General features: G+C 61.4%; 3 protein-coding genes across 3 annotated transcripts; all 3 read left to right on the top strand.

Annotated features, from left to right (window-relative positions):
- The first annotated feature begins 501 nt into the window (after positions 1 to 501).
- On the top strand, positions 502 to 5550 carry GSDMA (gasdermin A). Its single transcript, XM_052700151.1, has 11 exons — positions 502 to 612; positions 703 to 866; positions 2261 to 2525; positions 2618 to 2828; positions 3252 to 3417; positions 3501 to 3594; positions 3858 to 3905; positions 4166 to 4320; positions 4536 to 4686; positions 4882 to 4955; positions 5254 to 5550. Exons 3-11 carry the CDS (start codon positions 2312 to 2314, stop codon positions 5473 to 5475), a joined length of 1335 nt encoding a protein of 444 aa, XP_052556111.1. The 5' UTR covers positions 502 to 612; positions 703 to 866; positions 2261 to 2311; the 3' UTR covers positions 5476 to 5550.
- Positions 5551 to 6023: 473 nt separating this feature from the next.
- On the top strand, positions 6024 to 9723 carry PSMD3 (proteasome 26S subunit, non-ATPase 3). The gene is made up of 12 exons (XM_052700150.1): positions 6024 to 6241; positions 6368 to 6558; positions 6703 to 6840; positions 7006 to 7142; positions 7220 to 7410; positions 7592 to 7695; positions 7799 to 7913; positions 8163 to 8282; positions 8392 to 8495; positions 8751 to 8906; positions 9082 to 9132; positions 9221 to 9723. Exons 1-12 carry the CDS (start codon positions 6067 to 6069, stop codon positions 9296 to 9298), a joined length of 1560 nt encoding a protein of 519 aa, XP_052556110.1. The 5' UTR covers positions 6024 to 6066; the 3' UTR covers positions 9299 to 9723.
- Positions 9724 to 11248: 1525 nt separating this feature from the next.
- Positions 11249 to 13077, top strand: CSF3 (colony stimulating factor 3). The gene is made up of 5 exons (XM_052700022.1): positions 11249 to 11264; positions 11440 to 11597; positions 11892 to 11999; positions 12097 to 12243; positions 12325 to 13077. Exons 1-5 carry the CDS (start codon positions 11249 to 11251, stop codon positions 12493 to 12495), a joined length of 600 nt encoding a protein of 199 aa, XP_052555982.1. The 3' UTR covers positions 12496 to 13077.
- Positions 13078 to 14650: the final 1573 nt, after the last annotated feature.

The following is a 14650-nucleotide window of genomic DNA, read 5'->3' as shown; positions in this document are numbered from 1 at the left end:
CCCCCTGTGTCTGCAGGCTCACCAGGCAAAGCTGAGCTGGAACCTCACGGACCACAGAGCTGCAGGGGTCAGAAGGGTCCAAACTCCCCCCCAGCAGCTCCTGTTCTCCCCTCCTCGCCTGTCTGGCAGCTGCTCCAGGCTCTGTTCCTTTATGTGTGGATGGGGGGCGCTGAGCTGCAAGCTGTGCCCGCTGCCCTCATCCCATTGCTGGGCACTGCTGAGCACAGCCCGGCCCCATCCCCCATCCTTCAGATATCAATCAGCACTGCTCATACAGCCCCCCCCCCCCCCCCCCCGGCCCCTTCCAGGCTCCCCACCAACCCCAATGCATCCAGCGCAGCACCAGCAAAGCAGCACTGAATGCAGGTTACCAGAAGTGCAGCACTGCTGCCCCCCACCCACACCACGCACTGCACTTCTGCAGCTTTACAACCATAGCATTGCACGGGTTGGAAAACGCCTCCAAGCTCATCCAATCCAACCACAACCCAGCCGTGCTGCCTTAACCAGAACGCACTGCTCCTCATCCTGCCAGGCAGGGAGCAAAACAGAGCCACAACAGCAGCAAAGTCCTCCAGCCCAGCAACAGTGTGCATAGGGACCAAACGAAAGGTGCCCACAGCTGCTGGAACAGCAGGACAGCAGAAGTGAGGGCGAGAAAGCTGCTGGATTGGGGTTACATCAGTGCTGCTTTCCTTATAGGGCAGTCAGTTCCGGGCTGGTAGGAGGCACACATAGCAAGCACTGCAAGCACAGGAGGCATTGCAAGCACTGCAAGCACAGCAAGCACAGCAAGCACTGCAGGCACCACAACCAGCCAGCCCCCCTCCAGCATCACGGACCCCCACAGCCCCCCAGGGCTTCAGGTAAGAGCTGCCCCACAGATGGGGGAGGGCTGCCCCGTTCTGCCACCCCACGCTTCTCTCCCACGGTTCAAAGTCCGTCCCCAGCTCCTCTCGGGACTTCAGAACTTTGAAACTTAAGGATGAGCTTCCACAGCCCAAAGGCCCCCATCAGCTGGATCAGAGCTGGAACGCAGAGCCACGGTCCCTCTCTCCAGCCGTTCCTCTCTCCTCTCTCCCTCCTCCCCCCTTTGTCCTTCTTTCTCCTCACACATTTCAGCAACCGAGGCTTATTCCAACTCCCTACAAAGTCACAGGGTTTCTCCTCACAGCCCTGACAGGTACAACTTTAAGGGTGCCCGTACTTTTAAAGTCAGCTGTAATGAGAACCGCTGTGCTTTGCTTATGGCTGCGTCCGGGTCTGAGTGGAACGGAGAGGATGTGTGAATCTGGGCACCCTCCCTGGGCAGGATGTGACTGTGCTCCTTCTGGGAGGGGGGAGAGCAGCTGTTGGATGGGATCCACTCCCCCTGAACACGACACAATAAAGCAGCGCACAGAGGTGATAACACAGCCTGTTTTTCCCCTCAACTACAGGAAGCTGCTTTGCTCATAAATCAAAGCTCGTAAATCAAACCGGACCAAAGTTCTGCTTACAGAACTAAGAACCTGCCAGCAGCTTCCATTTCCAGCTCTCCCAACAGGGATGCAGGGAGAGCAGTGGGGATGTTGGGGTCTGGGGAGGCGTCAGTGCCGACCCATGAGAAACATCGAAATGCTGAGGAACATTCTGGCAAACAACGAGCGCTTCTCCTTCCTCATCCCATCACCTTCAACACTTTCAGTTCCTTTAAGACTTTGACCAAATTGTTTTCCCAACATTCTGTTTCGAAACAACAGAGCTCTGCCGGGCACCAACATGGGGGGAAACGCAGAGCACGCAAAGCAACAGCTACAGAACAGCAAGGCATTGCTCAAGATTTGCTTTCTTTAGGCCTCTGTAAGAGCAATGCGTTAATTAAAGCACTGGGGACCCCAGCAGGTGGTACAGAGGTTAAATAGCCATGCCCAGCCCAGGCTGCTGTGCCGTTTGATGGTACATGGAGCAAACAAAACATCTGCTGGAGGAGCAGCCATGGGCTCCAACAGCAAAGCTCCATCCCCAAACAGCCAGCCGTGCTCTCAGCCTTACCCAGTCCTGCAAGCTGCACAGCAAACAGGGATGAGCCTGAATAAGGCTGATCAGGAAGGCACAGCTGCTATCAGGACCTGTCTGGGTGCCTTTTGAAAGTAATCTCATTCAAGTTGTACTCTTGTATTCTTTGGGGGGGGTTATTATCCTCAAAATTAGAAGCAAGATACTTTATTGTGACCTTCTACTTGTATCCCAACTCATTTTGCTTGTCTTCTTTCCTAAGGCACGACTGCACTTCTCACCTTGGGTGGCGAATTCATAAAGCTGCTGCAGAATGTTTAAAAAAGTCACCCAAAAAATAGCAAAGCAAATGGATCCCAAAGGAGACCTGGTTCCTGTCCACAGCATCTCAGACCAAGACCGCTTCAGGCTGCTTTGCCTGGTTCGAAGGAAGAGGAAAGCCAGATTCCGCCCGTTTCCCTCCTACAGAAGGACAGAATTCCAGCTCCACGACGTGCTGCTGCCTGCGGAGGAGAAGGACAGCGTTGGTAAAGCCCACATTTACCATCCTGCACAGCCCTGCTTTCTCTCGGTGGCCAACAGGGAGCTCATCAGCCTGTAACACAACGCATCATTGCAGAGTCCCTCCTTCCCAGCACTGAGAGCCACAGCCCACGGGAGTTCACAACCACGGGAAGCATCAGAGACAGCGTGGATGGGAGCCTCAGCATCCCCTGTGAGCCTGCAGAAGTAGAACTGGGAGGAGGTGCCTCGGTGTCCAAGCAGTGGCACATCAAGCTGGAAAAGAAGCACATCCTGGTACCCAAACTTGAGGCACTGAGAGAGGAAAGGTAAGGAAGACATCAAGGCAGACTGCACCCCCTGCTTTACGCCCCTCCATCACGCACACAGTGGTTTTCCAACAGCCAAAGCCAAGGCTGTGCACTGCTGTAATTACAAACACTTGATCCCTTCCCATTCCAGTCTCAGCTCCCCTGCACGGCCCTGCAGTGCTGGCAGGTTTGCATTCGCCTCCATCAGATCAGACTCCATCAGATCAGACTCCTCAGGCAAAGGGGAACGCATCGAGGACAGCAGGAATTGCAGCCTGTTGCTGAACCCTTTTTTCCCCTCCCAGAGCCTTCCATTGCATCACTGATGCGCTGCACAACACGAGGAACACAAGCATGCTGCTGCAGGCTCTGAGCAGCTTGCATTGCTGCAACAAAAACGCGACACGTTTAGCAGATGCCGCATCCTTTCCTCTCCTTTAGGAAAATCAACACGAAGCACAGCTTCATCGAGCAGCTGAGGAAGGCCAGGCAGAACTTATATGTGATCCACGAAACGATAGAGACCTCAGAGGAGGCCCGATACGAGGAATCCACGGAGGCGGAGGCGAAGCTCATGGCTCAGCTTTACGCCAAGTTCTCTGCTAAGGTTTGCCTTCTCCTCAGCTCGGGATCCCATCCTCCCCATCCCCATACATCACGCAGCCCAGTAAGGGATTTTTCACTGCCCAGGGCACCACCGGGAGCAAACAGAGCATAACCATCCCCAGGGGCTGCACACTGGCCTTCAGGGCGATGCAGCTGACCATCGGGGACGCAGCGTGGGGTAAGAGGCACAGAAACTCCCAGATCCTCCACCCAGCAAACTCCGCAGCACAGCAGAAGTGCTCTGCGATGTGCTCTACCCTGAGCTCGTCTGCAAGCACAGCTCTGTGACAGAAGCAGTTTTAACCTGCACTTGCTGCAACGCTTTGGGCAACCCAGAGCCGAGCCAATGCTCAGCCTTCGGTTCAAAACAAAACAACCAGCACCACCCATCCAGCTCCAGGTGTTTTCTAACCCAGCGATTCCATCTTCGTACTGTTACAGGTATCAACCATTTTCCAGAGAATGATCAACCAACGTTTGCATCTGACGGTAAGCACCGTGTTTTAATCCCTCTTTGCACCGCTGTTTCCCATCTGGGAAGGATGGGGTCCCTTGGGACACTCACAAACCCCCAGAGCTGCTGCTGCTTCCTGCCTACAACCTGAGCCACAACCATCCAACGCAAATCTGAGCATCATTTACTTTGACAGTATTCACAGCAGTGTTTTAGATTCTCTGTACAGGGCTGGCAATCACTGCAGGATTGCCTCATTTAAAAGTGGAATATTTGGTCACTTTCTGGCTTGCAGGTTTTGCACACAGAGAAGTAGATGCACTGGAGAAAGAAGTTAAAGAGAAGTGTCACGTTCTGTCCCAGCTGGCTGATGAGCTGAATGCCATTGTTGTGAAGTCCATCAAAGCTGTCATGAGAGACAGGAACCTCCTTGAGGAGCTGACCGAGAAGGTAAGCAGAGTTTCTGAGTCCAAAGCCTTTACCTGTGGTCACATCTCCAGAAGGCTTTGTGCACACAGCTGTGGCACAGCTCCCCACGTTCACCTGGCCCTCATCCCCACCCAGAATGACAGAGATGCTGGGATTCTTGGCTCTGTGGTGCATTGCAAAGAAGCCCTTGCAGGAACTTCAGTAAACCCTGCGAGTTCCTCCCCTTTTTCTCACAGATGGAAGCCGTCCTCGATGACCCTGATAACTGTGAGCTGACAACACAGAGCCCAGACTTGGACGTTCTGCTCAGCACACTTCGGATTTCTGCCCGCTGTGATCTCCTCAGCCTGACAGAAGCCATCTCCTACACTCTGGATGCCTTCACTGGTAAGGGCTGCAGGCACAGAGCGATGCCTGCATTCGTCCCATAGGGAGGCCGTGCAATTCATGCAGTTTGAAGTGCCCAGAGAACTGCTGAGAATGCAGGCACCCAATGCAGGACCCAGGTCAGCCTTCTCACCTCTGCAAACACCCCGGGGTGATTCGCTGCCTTCGTGGCACAAATCTCTTTTAATGATCCAGAGTTAACAGAAGATCAGCTGCTGCTATTGCTGGAGTCTTGGGAAGTGAAGATTGTGCCCCAACAGCTTAAACTGGTGAGAAATACACAGCACTGATGGTTGGCTCTAAACAGAGGGTGGGGGTAATGGGAGTTCAAGCAAAGCAACGTTCATGTTATGGGATGCTGGCAGCGTATCACAGCTTGAGGAAACCCTGGGGAGAGGGAAATGAGCCGCTGCTCCAAATGTGGCAGGAATCAAAAATGTAAAGGGTGAGAAGTATATAAACGTGCACAGTTCAGTACAGCTACAGATGACAGAAGAGATCACGGAGCCTTAACTTCCAACTGCAGATTGTCAGAATGCTGATTTTGCTTCTTCTGTTGTTGCAAAGGTGAGGAGCATCCTGGAGCCGAAGGCAGAGCACAGCACTGCTGCTGGTTTGCTCTCCTCCTTCAGCCAGCAGCAGCAGCAGCAGCTGACCATGGCGGTGCTGGAGATGAGCGGGGTGGAGCTGCAGGGGAGCAGCGCTGCTGCCTGCAAAAAGGAGAACTTCCCATCCCTGGCAGCTCTGTACGCAGCCCTGCATGCACTGCACTGCCTGAGTGCATCCTGATGGGCGACGCGGGTCCCCCTGTTCGGGCTGATTGAAAAGCAATTACCTGATACAATTAAAAAGCAATTCCACTGAGTTCCTTTATTCAAGCTGCAAGCACAGCAAGGTGGTTTGGTTCGATTTTTAAGAGCTCACTGCTGCTTTTCCCACTCGTTTCCAAGCAGGCTTAAAGCAACAGAACTAACAGAGCCCAAAAGCTGGGTGCCAGCAGTGCTCTTGTCTCCCTTCAAAGTGCAGTAGGGAAGGAGGCGCCCCGCAGCCTGGCGGCCGCTCGCCCCCCGCACCGTCACACGCAGCCCCGGGGCTGGGGAGCGCCGCGCCGCCAGCTCCGAACGCGGCCACGTGCTTCCGCGCAGGCAGCAAGCGAGCGCGCATGCGCCGCGAAAGTGACGAAAGCAGCCGAGAGGCGACCGGAAATACCCGAGAGCTTACCGGAAACTCCCGAGCGCCCCCGGCGGAAGTAACCGAGTAGGCGCTGAGCTCGGCGCTCGATCGCTCAGGTCTGGCGGGAAGGCTCGGCGCCGATTGGTCGCGCCTGCCCCGTCCCGGCGCGCCCCGCGCGTGTTGCAGTGTCACCGGCGCGGCCCGGCCATGAAGCAGGACGGGGCGGCCCGGCGGCGCGGGGAAAAGGCCAAGGCGCCTCCCGACGGACCGCCGCCCGCCCCTCCCGACGTGGAGATGCAGGAGGAAACGGCGGCGGTGCCGGCGGGGGAGGCGGGAGGGGAGCGGCAGCCCCAGCGGGAGTTGGATGCCATCACGCTGGAGGGTGAGCGGCGGACGGGGGGGGGCGTGCGGGCGGGGGTCTGAGCTGAGGATTGGGGGGCGGTGGACGGGGGGCTGTGCTGAGCCCCGAGGGCGGCACTGAGCGTCATGCCCCGACTGTGCCCCACAGACATCAAGGAGCACGTGAAGCAGCTGGAGAAGGCCGTGTCGGGGAAGGAGCCGCGTTACGTCCTGCGGGCGCTGCGGGCGCTGCCCTCCACGTCCCGCCGCCTGAACGCCAACGTGCTCCACAAGGCCGTCAACGGCTTCTTCACCTCCAACGGCGCCGTGCGGGATTTCCTTCTTGGCTTCCTGGAGGAGGTGCGGCTGTGGGGACCGCGCTGCGCCCCCGCGGAGCCCCGGCAGCTGCCGTGTGGGGCGGGAGGGCGACGAGGGGCTGCGTAGGATGGGATGCGGGCTCTGGGTGGGCCGGGCTGACATCCTGCACGTCTCTGCCCCCTGCAGCCCATGGACACAGAAGCTGAGCTGCAGTTTCGCCCTCGGATGGGGAAGGCGGCCTCGGCTCCTCTCTTGCCAGAAGTGGAGGCTTACCTGCAGCTGCTCCTCGTTATCTACCTGATGAACAGCAAGCGATATCCGGAGGTGAGGCGCCCCGAGACGTGGCTCTAAACCTGAGCCCTTTGCGTGGCACTCCTGGGAGCCTCGGGACCTGCCTCCCCTCTGTTCCAGCCTGGGGCAGCCTCTGGGCTCCTGCTGCTCCTCCCGGGCCGCCGTTCCTCTTCTCTGACCACAGTTTCTTTCCTGCAGGCTCAAAAAGTGTCTGATGACCTGATGCAAAAGATCAGCTCCCAAAACCGCCGGGCCCTCGACCTGGTGGTGGCAAAGTGTTATTACTACCACTCCCGCATCTATGAATTCCTGAATAAACTCGATGTGGTCAGGAGGTAGGGCTGACCCCGCACAGCTGGGCTCTCCCTGTGTTCTCTCCCTTTCCCCTGCACGCTCTCTCCCTCCCCTGCAGCTTCCTGCACGCCCGCCTGCGGACAGCCACGCTGCGCCACGACGCGGACGGCCAGGCCACGCTGCTCAACCTGCTGCTGAGGAATTATCTCCACTACAACCTCTACGACCAAGCAGAGAAACTCGTCTCCAAGTCGGTGTTTCCCGAGCAGGCCAACAACAACGAGTGGGCCCGGTACCTCTATTACACAGGTGAGATGCAGAAGGTTCTGCGTGGTGCTGGCAGCTCAGGGTGCACACGGGATTGCGGTCCTGCAGAGAACCTCCTGGAGCAGCTGGGGATGAGCTTTCAGGCGGGATGCAGAGCCTCATTTGGTCAGATGTGCTTTTCCACAATGCATTCAGCCCTGTCTGAACGCTGTCCCCCTCCCAGGGCGCATCAAGGCCATTCAGCTGGAGTACTCGGAGGCCAGGAGGACCATGACGAATGCCCTGCGGAAGGCACCGCAGCACACGGCCGTTGGCTTCAAGCAGACAGTAAGCAGCAGCCTGCCGTGCTCCCGTGGGGTCTGCGCTCCGTGGGGAAGCCACCCCTGGACTCGGCCTGGCCTCGGGGGCTCAGGAGCTGTTTCCATGCAAGGTGCACAAGCTGCTCATCGTGGTGGAGCTGCTGCTCGGGGAGATCCCAGATAGGCTGCAGTTCAGACAGCCGTCCCTGAAGCGCTCGCTCATGCCGTACTTCCTGCTGACTCAGGGTACGGTGCTGCTGCCGGGCCCCTGCCCCGATCCCGCTTCAAGGAAAGTCTGGGGGGAGCTGGGGTGCTGCTGGGGTTCCTCTCCCCAGTCTGAGTGGTGCCCATCTGCTGCAGCAGTCAGCAGTTTCCGAAGGGCCGGCTTCTCCTTTCCTCTTAAATGGGGCGGGTGGCAGATGGCAGCCCTGCCTTCCCACCGCACCCCAGCCCTCCCTCCCTCCCTCACGTTTTCTCTTCCACCTTCCCCTGCAGCCGTCAGGACCGGGAACCTGGCCAAGTTCAACCAAGTCCTCGATCAGTTTGGGGACAAGTTCCAGGCCGATGGCACCTACACTCTGATCATTCGTTTGAGGCACAACGTCATCAAGACGGGTAGGAGGTGTGGCGGCTGGGGACCGTGCCACCACCAGAGGCCTGGTGGGAGGCTGCCGCCCTGCGCTGCATGGTGTGGGGCTCCACTCGTGTTTCCCCTCCCTCCCAGGCGTCCGCATGATCAGCCTCTCCTACTCCCGCATCTCCCTGGCTGACATTGCCCAGAAGCTGCAGCTCGACAGCCCCGAGGATGCGGAGTTCATCGTTGCCAAGGTAGCTGTGCAGGAAGCCTCATCCCTGCTGGGACCCGGGCTGCCCACCGCTCCCGCCAGGCCTCTCCTGCCCTGCCCCCACCACGCTCCCTTCCCAGGGCTGCTGGTTTTCGGTCGTGCCGCTCTGGGGGCGCTGAGGGCACCGACTCCCATCTCTGTGCGCTGTCCTGAGCTCGCCGCTCCCCAGCGCCTTGCTTTGCTCTGAGCTGCTGCCTCCTGGGAGGTGGAGCTGCCCTGACCGCTCTCTGGCTCGCAGGCCATCCGGGATGGCGTGATTGAGGCCAGCATTAACCACGAGAAGGGCTACGTGCAGTCAAAAGAGATGATCGACATCTACTCGACCCGGGAGCCCCAGCTGGCGTTCCACCAGCGCATCTCCTTCTGCCTCGACATCCACAACATGTCGGTCAAGGTGAGCGCAGCGCAGCTCCGTGGGGACCCTGGGGGGCTGAGGGAGCACCGGGGTGGCACAGAGGGAGGAGGCAGTTTGGCTCGGGCTGCAGTAGAGCTGCTGTGAGTGGAGGAGCAGAGGGGCAGAGCGGAAGCGCTTCTCAGCTCATTGCTTCTCGCCTCCCTTGGCTTTCCAGGCCATGAGGTTCCCGCCCAAATCTTACAACAAGGACTTGGAATCTGCAGAGGTGAGCTCTCGCCCTCTCCCTGCTGGCTCCAGGATGGGGCCGGCTTCGTTCCGCAGCTCCGTCCCCAACGTTGGCCTTTGCTTTCCAGGAGCGCCGGGAGCGCGAGCAGCAGGACCTGGAGTTCGCCAAGGAGATGGCAGAGGACGATGACGACGGTTTCCCGTGACCTCTGGCCTGGCTCTGTGTTTTTTTAATTTGTCCTTAGGGAAAATGCTGTCTGAGGAGAGCTGCCCCACGCGGCCCCGGTCCCCCCTCTGCCTTTCTTTTATAAGTACCTGCATGTCTGTACTGGGAGCGGGGGGCTCGCAGGGTTCGTCGGCCCCCAGCCACAGGCCCTGATCTCCTGTTCCCTCACCCACGGAGGGAAACCCTTCCCCAATAAACAAACATTCTTTTGAGGTTGCCTGTGGTCAGTCGTTGCTGAGCCCTGTGGGGCGCACACGGATCCAAGAGAGCCGGAGCTCCTGTGGACGAGGCCGCGGTAGTGGGGCTTCCTGGGCATCACTGTTACCCCCACAGCTCTTGCACTGATGGAGGGGTCAGACTTTGTTAAGCTTCAATTATGACTTTAAAATAAAACTCGGAAAAACACCCCCCTGTCCTCCTGCCGTGGGTTTGTTGTGCTCGGAGGGGAGCTGTGCTGCCTCCTCCCCTCCCATCCCTACTGGAAAAGGCTCCAGGGTGGGGCCTTGGTGTTGCCCACAGATAACGGAGTGGGGATGGAGGTGGGGTGGGGGCCCCACAGCCGGGTGCTGCTGGCAGCTGGGAGCAGCTGCTCTCGGCCTCTGGGGAAAATCTGGGAATCTCCCAGCACGCCTGGGCTGGGCTGGCGGCCAGGGCTGTGCCTCCGGAATGGGGCAGCCCCAGAGAATGGATACAGCCCCGTCCCTGCTGCAGGAACACGGCTGGGGTCTCTGGGTCAGGACGGGGCTGTGAGCCCAGCCAGCACCTTCCAGGGACGCGGGGACACCCCGGAAGCGGTGACTTCCTGGCGGATGCTGGGAGGGGGGCTGAGGGTCAGCAGAGGAAGAGTGGCCACGAGGCAGAACCGCAGCGCGTTGCTGACCCCGCAGTGCCACCCACGGGGTTTCGGTCTGGCTGCCACTTCCTTCCCTGGAAGCGTGGTGGGGGCTTTGGGTGCTGATTCAACCCCACCCTGAGCCTCAATTCCTGCCAGCAGTGACCTGCTGAGGCAGCAGCGCTGCTCGAGGAACGGCGACCCTGCAGTGCTGTGCAGGGGAACGGCCCCGGCTGCTCCCTGCAGAGCAAAGGCAGAGCTGGAAGGATTCCTCCCAGGAAACCACAGATGGGCTCCCAGCACGAGGTCCTTTCAGGTCCTTTCCCCACCTTTGTGATGGTGGGGTCTGTCATCATTAGGCTTCAGAGTTAACGCCTGCGTGGTGCTGGGTGAGGCCTCCTGTGCTCGTGGGCTTCTTCCCCTTCTGGGGGCTCAGGGGGGGCAACGCTGTGTCTGCACCCCCCCTCTGCACCTCCCTGGGCAGTGCAGGGTGCCCAGCAGCAGCTGACCCAGCTGGCGTCGGCCCATGAGATCCTCCTGGAAGCACTCACTGGAACTGGCCCCGACCCAGAGCCCACGTCACTGCGGGGGGGCCGGGACCAGCCAACCCCCCGGGGCTGCCCCTGGATGCTGCTTCCCCGAAGGGGCCGGCAGGGAAGGTTCACGTGGGGGTTTCAGGCACGGCGCTGCCAGGTGCTGGGTCCCGTGGCCACGGTGGTCCCTCAGCCACGCCGACACCACGGCGAGGGGCTGAGAGCCACCGCCACCATCCCTACTGCACAGCGAGTTAATGAGTGACCAGCCGTGACCAGGAGCGGCACCGGCGCTGCCCACTGCCAGCATTCAGCTGGGCACCGCCGTGCTTCGGTGGCACCGCAGCGCCAGGAAAGCCCCACAGCAGCGCAGCACAGGAGCACCCAGCGCCCAGGATTTGCATGCGGGTGATTAAGACAATGAGGCAATCAGCACTGTTGCCACATCAGTGTGAATCCCCACAGCCCTCTATAAAATGCCCCGATCGATGAGGGCGCGCAGAGCGGGGCAGGGCGCTGTGCCGGGCCGGGCTGTGCTGCAGGAGGAGACACAGAGCCGGACACCATGTGCTGCCTCACCCGTGAGTACTGCAGACCCATGGGTGGCACCGGGGGGCACGTGGGGCCGCGGCCCTTCCGCCCTCCCAGCATCTCCTCCATCCCCTCCTGTGCTCCTTTGGGCTCCCATCCCCGACGGGGGTCCCCAGAGCACCGTTGGGGCGACCCGGTGTCAGCGTGTGACCCGCTGTCCTGCAGATGTGCTGGCGCTGGTGCTGGGCGCTTCGTGGCAGGCGCTGCATGGAGCTCCGCTGGCCGAGCTCTCGGGGGACCACGACTTCCAGCTCTTCCTGCACAAGAACCTGGAGTTCACCCGCAAGATCAGGGGGGACGTGGCTGCACTGCAGCGCGCGGTGGTGAGTGCCCCATTAATGTGACCTCCCCCCCCCCCCAGCCTTATCGGCACTGCGGGGCCGTGGCCGGCAGCCTCCCTGCGCCCCATCCATCCCTGGGCTGCTCCGTCCTCCCCACCTTGTGCTCCATCCCTGCTCCGTGCAGTGAGCGGGGGGTCGCCGTCCTGTGCTCATGCAGACAGTGTGTGTGGGGGGGGGGAGGGGGGGTCCCGCATCCCCTGGGGGTATCGTGGCACCCAGGCCGTCTCATGGGGCTTCACGGGCTCTGCAGCCCTGACCCCGCGCCCTCGCCCGCAGTGTGACACCTTCCAGCTGTGCACGGAGGAAGAGCTGCAGCTGGTGCAGCCGGAGCCTCCCCTCACGCAGGCACCGCTGGATCAGTGCCACAAGCGCGGCTTCCAGGCGGTGAGTGCCAGCCAGCACCCGTGGCACGAGCTGCCCGGCCTCAGCCCGGCCGGGGGTCCGAGCACCAACCCCCCTCCCCGCTGCCTTTCCCCCGCAGGAGGCGTGCTTCAGCCAGATCCGCGCCGGGCTGCACGCGTACCAGGGCTCGCTGGGAGCCGTCCTGCAGCTGCTGCCCGAACACACGGCGCTGGTGGAGACGCTGCAGTTGGACGCCGCCAACCTCTCCACCAACATCCAGCAGCAGGTGAGCAGGGGCGGCACGCGGGGACGCGGGGAGGTGGGGGCGGCCCGGACCCCTCGGTGACACCGCCGCTCCGTGCCGCAGATGGAGGACCTGGGCCTGGACACGGTGACGCTCCCGGCCGAGCACCGCAGCCCCCCGCCCGCCTTCTCCACCGACTTCCAGCGGCAGGTCGGAGGATTCTTCATCCTGGCCAACTTCCAGCGCTTCCTGGAGACGGCGTACCGCGCGCTGCGGCACCTCGCCCGCCTCTGACGCCCGCCGCTCCCCCAAAGCCCCCCCAGCTTATTTAATATTTATGGCTATTTAATATTTATCCGGCCGGGGGGCCCCGCTGCCCCCCAGCCCCCACGCAGGGTGCCGGCCCTGCGCTGCCGTCCGTGCACGGGTCTCTGTGCGGCACCACCCATGTTTAATATTTAAACACAAGCGTATCTCTGCTACGAGGTTTGTGCCAGTGTCCCCGCGGGGAGCCTTCATCCGCTCCGAGGATGCTGGAGCAGCACCGTGTGGGTGCGGGGATGGAGCTGCGGCGCCGCCGCTGCCGGCTCGTTTCTGGGAGCCGTTGGATAAGCAGGGAGGGCAGCGCAGCCCGGGCCGGGGTCCCGCAGTCGGGGCTGAGGCTCCGCTCCGCCCGCCCCGAGCTCCTGTTTACGGCGGTGTAACTTTTTTGTGCCCCCGCACCCACGTTTGTATCTCAGAATCTCACCGCTGCTCCGATCCTCCGAGCGGCGTTTTGTACTGTATTTATTCCTGCAGCTGGGTCAGCCCCAGAGCAGCGTGTGCTGTTTTTTATACATGTCAAAACGATGGAAATAAACTCTATTTTGGCTCCAACATCTGCGCTGCGTGCACCTCCACGAGATGAAGCTGTCCGGGGAGGGGGGGAAAGGAAGGAGGGCTGCTGCTCCGGGACCCCCGGATGCCACAGAGCCTCCGAGAGCAGCGGGGACGGGGATGTGGGGACGCCAACACAGAGGGCTGCGCCCAGATCTCCATGTGGCAACGGGGAGGGGACGCGTGGGGCGCAGGATGTGAGCCGGGGGCCGTTTCCTCTCCCCATCCTGTGGCGCTGCGTGGGCAGAAAGTTCTTAGAAAGCACCGCAGATGTGCGCTGCGTCCGGGCAGCAGCAGAGCTGGTGATGCCGCCGGTGGCATTGGAGGTGGTGGCGGTGGTGGCACTGCCCCAAAACCTCTCCGCAGACCCCAGGCGGTGGCGGTGCGGAGCTTCAGCCGTTCCCCTTTCTCTGCCCCCCACGAGGCGTTCGCCCCACAGCTGCTGCGGACGCTCCAGGAGCCGCGCGCACCGCGCTGGAGCTTCGGCAGGGAGAGAAGGGAGCCGAGCAGCCACGGGGACGCGCTGAGGGCACGCAGCGGGGCCGGGAGAGCCCCGCACGGCCGTCCCCGGCCGCTCCCCGATGCCACGCGGCTGCCGCCTCGCCCCGGGCCGTCCCCGCGTCCCCAAACGCTGCGGCATCCGCTGCCTCGCGCCCGTCCCGTGCTCACATCCTGTGACCGCCGCCGTCCCCGCACCGCGGCTGAGCTGCGGGTCCCGAGGGGTCCCGTCCCACCCCGCACCCCCCAAACCTCCCGGCACGGAGGCGGTTCGCGCTGTGCCCCGCCAGCTCCCAGCCGACGGCAGCAGCGCTCCTTCCTGCCCCCTTATCAGCGCTTACAGGAAACCCCTTCTCCCGGCTCCAACCCTTTCCTGGAAGGTGAAGCGCTGGGAAGGGCCAAAGCTGCGCACAGGGCTGCAAATATTGACAGAGCGACGGAGCAGCTGCTCTTTGCTCCGTGTTAACGGTAAAGAGGTGTGCGGCCGGTCAGTGCCAGCGTGCCGAGGACCGGGGGCTGTGAACCCCAGCGCGGGGCTCAGAGCAGAGCTGCCCAAGGAAGGCAGGTGCCTCCCCCAGCCTGGGCGCCGCTCTTCTTTGCTGTGAGCCAAGCAGAAAGCACAGCCCAAAGGATGGGAGGCCGGGTGCCCCTGGCACCCCCTTGGGGATGGGGTTTGGTGACGCTCAGCAGGGCAGCTGACCGCTGCTCTGTTACTCACTGCAGGCTGGGCGCTGCGCTCACACGGAGGAATTTCCAACAGGAATGTGCTTGCAGCTGACAGCGAGGCAGGAAAGCATCCCCGCTCCGCCCCGAGAGCAGCACACAGCACCTCGTGCAGGGCTGCAGCCGCCCACCACCACCCCAGGCCAAACCAGGGCTGGGGCCGAGCCCCACGGCGCCGCTCTCCCATCCCACTGGGGCTGCGATGCCATCGGCAGCACGGGGGGAACACGGGGCAGGGAAAGCAGGACGAGGCTCTGGGAGCAGCCAGGATCCCTGTGAATCAGCCCACAGCAGCACCGTTAGGTGCTGTGATTCACCTGCATCCTCCTCCAGCCCCCGCCGCGGGCAGAGC

Source organism: Tympanuchus pallidicinctus, unplaced genomic scaffold (genome assembly GCF_026119805.1).
Source record: "Tympanuchus pallidicinctus isolate F22 unplaced genomic scaffold, pur_lepc_1.0 scaffold39, whole genome shotgun sequence".
NCBI lineage: Eukaryota > Metazoa > Chordata > Aves > Galliformes > Phasianidae > Tympanuchus > Tympanuchus pallidicinctus.
The sequence above is the reverse complement of the archived record's forward strand: the minus strand, read 5'-3'. Positions and strand labels throughout refer to the sequence as shown.

Excerpts from the sequence above, each read along its gene's own strand:
- GSDMA (XM_052700151.1), top strand. The coding sequence starts at position 2,312 with ATGTTTAAAAAAGTCACCCAAAAAATAGCAAAGCAAATGGATCCCAAA. Across the intron at positions 2,829-3,251 it reads GAGGCACTGAGAGAGGAAAG|GAAAATCAACACGAAGCACA; the intron begins GTAAGGAAGACA and ends CCTCTCCTTTAG. Across the intron at positions 4,687-4,881 it reads CACTCTGGATGCCTTCACTG|AGTTAACAGAAGATCAGCTG; the intron begins GTAAGGGCTGCA and ends TTAATGATCCAG.
- PSMD3 (XM_052700150.1), top strand. The coding sequence starts at position 6,067 with ATGAAGCAGGACGGGGCGGCCCGGCGGCGCGGGGAAAAGGCCAAGGCG. Across the intron at positions 7,411-7,591 it reads CCGGTACCTCTATTACACAG|GGCGCATCAAGGCCATTCAG; the intron begins GTGAGATGCAGA and ends TCCCCCTCCCAG. Across the intron at positions 9,133-9,220 it reads AGGACTTGGAATCTGCAGAG|GAGCGCCGGGAGCGCGAGCA; the intron begins GTGAGCTCTCGC and ends TTTGCTTTCCAG.
- CSF3 (XM_052700022.1), top strand. Across the intron at positions 11,598-11,891 it reads CTGCACTGCAGCGCGCGGTG|TGTGACACCTTCCAGCTGTG; the intron begins GTGAGTGCCCCA and ends CCTCGCCCGCAG. Across the intron at positions 12,244-12,324 it reads CCACCAACATCCAGCAGCAG|ATGGAGGACCTGGGCCTGGA; the intron begins GTGAGCAGGGGC and ends TCCGTGCCGCAG.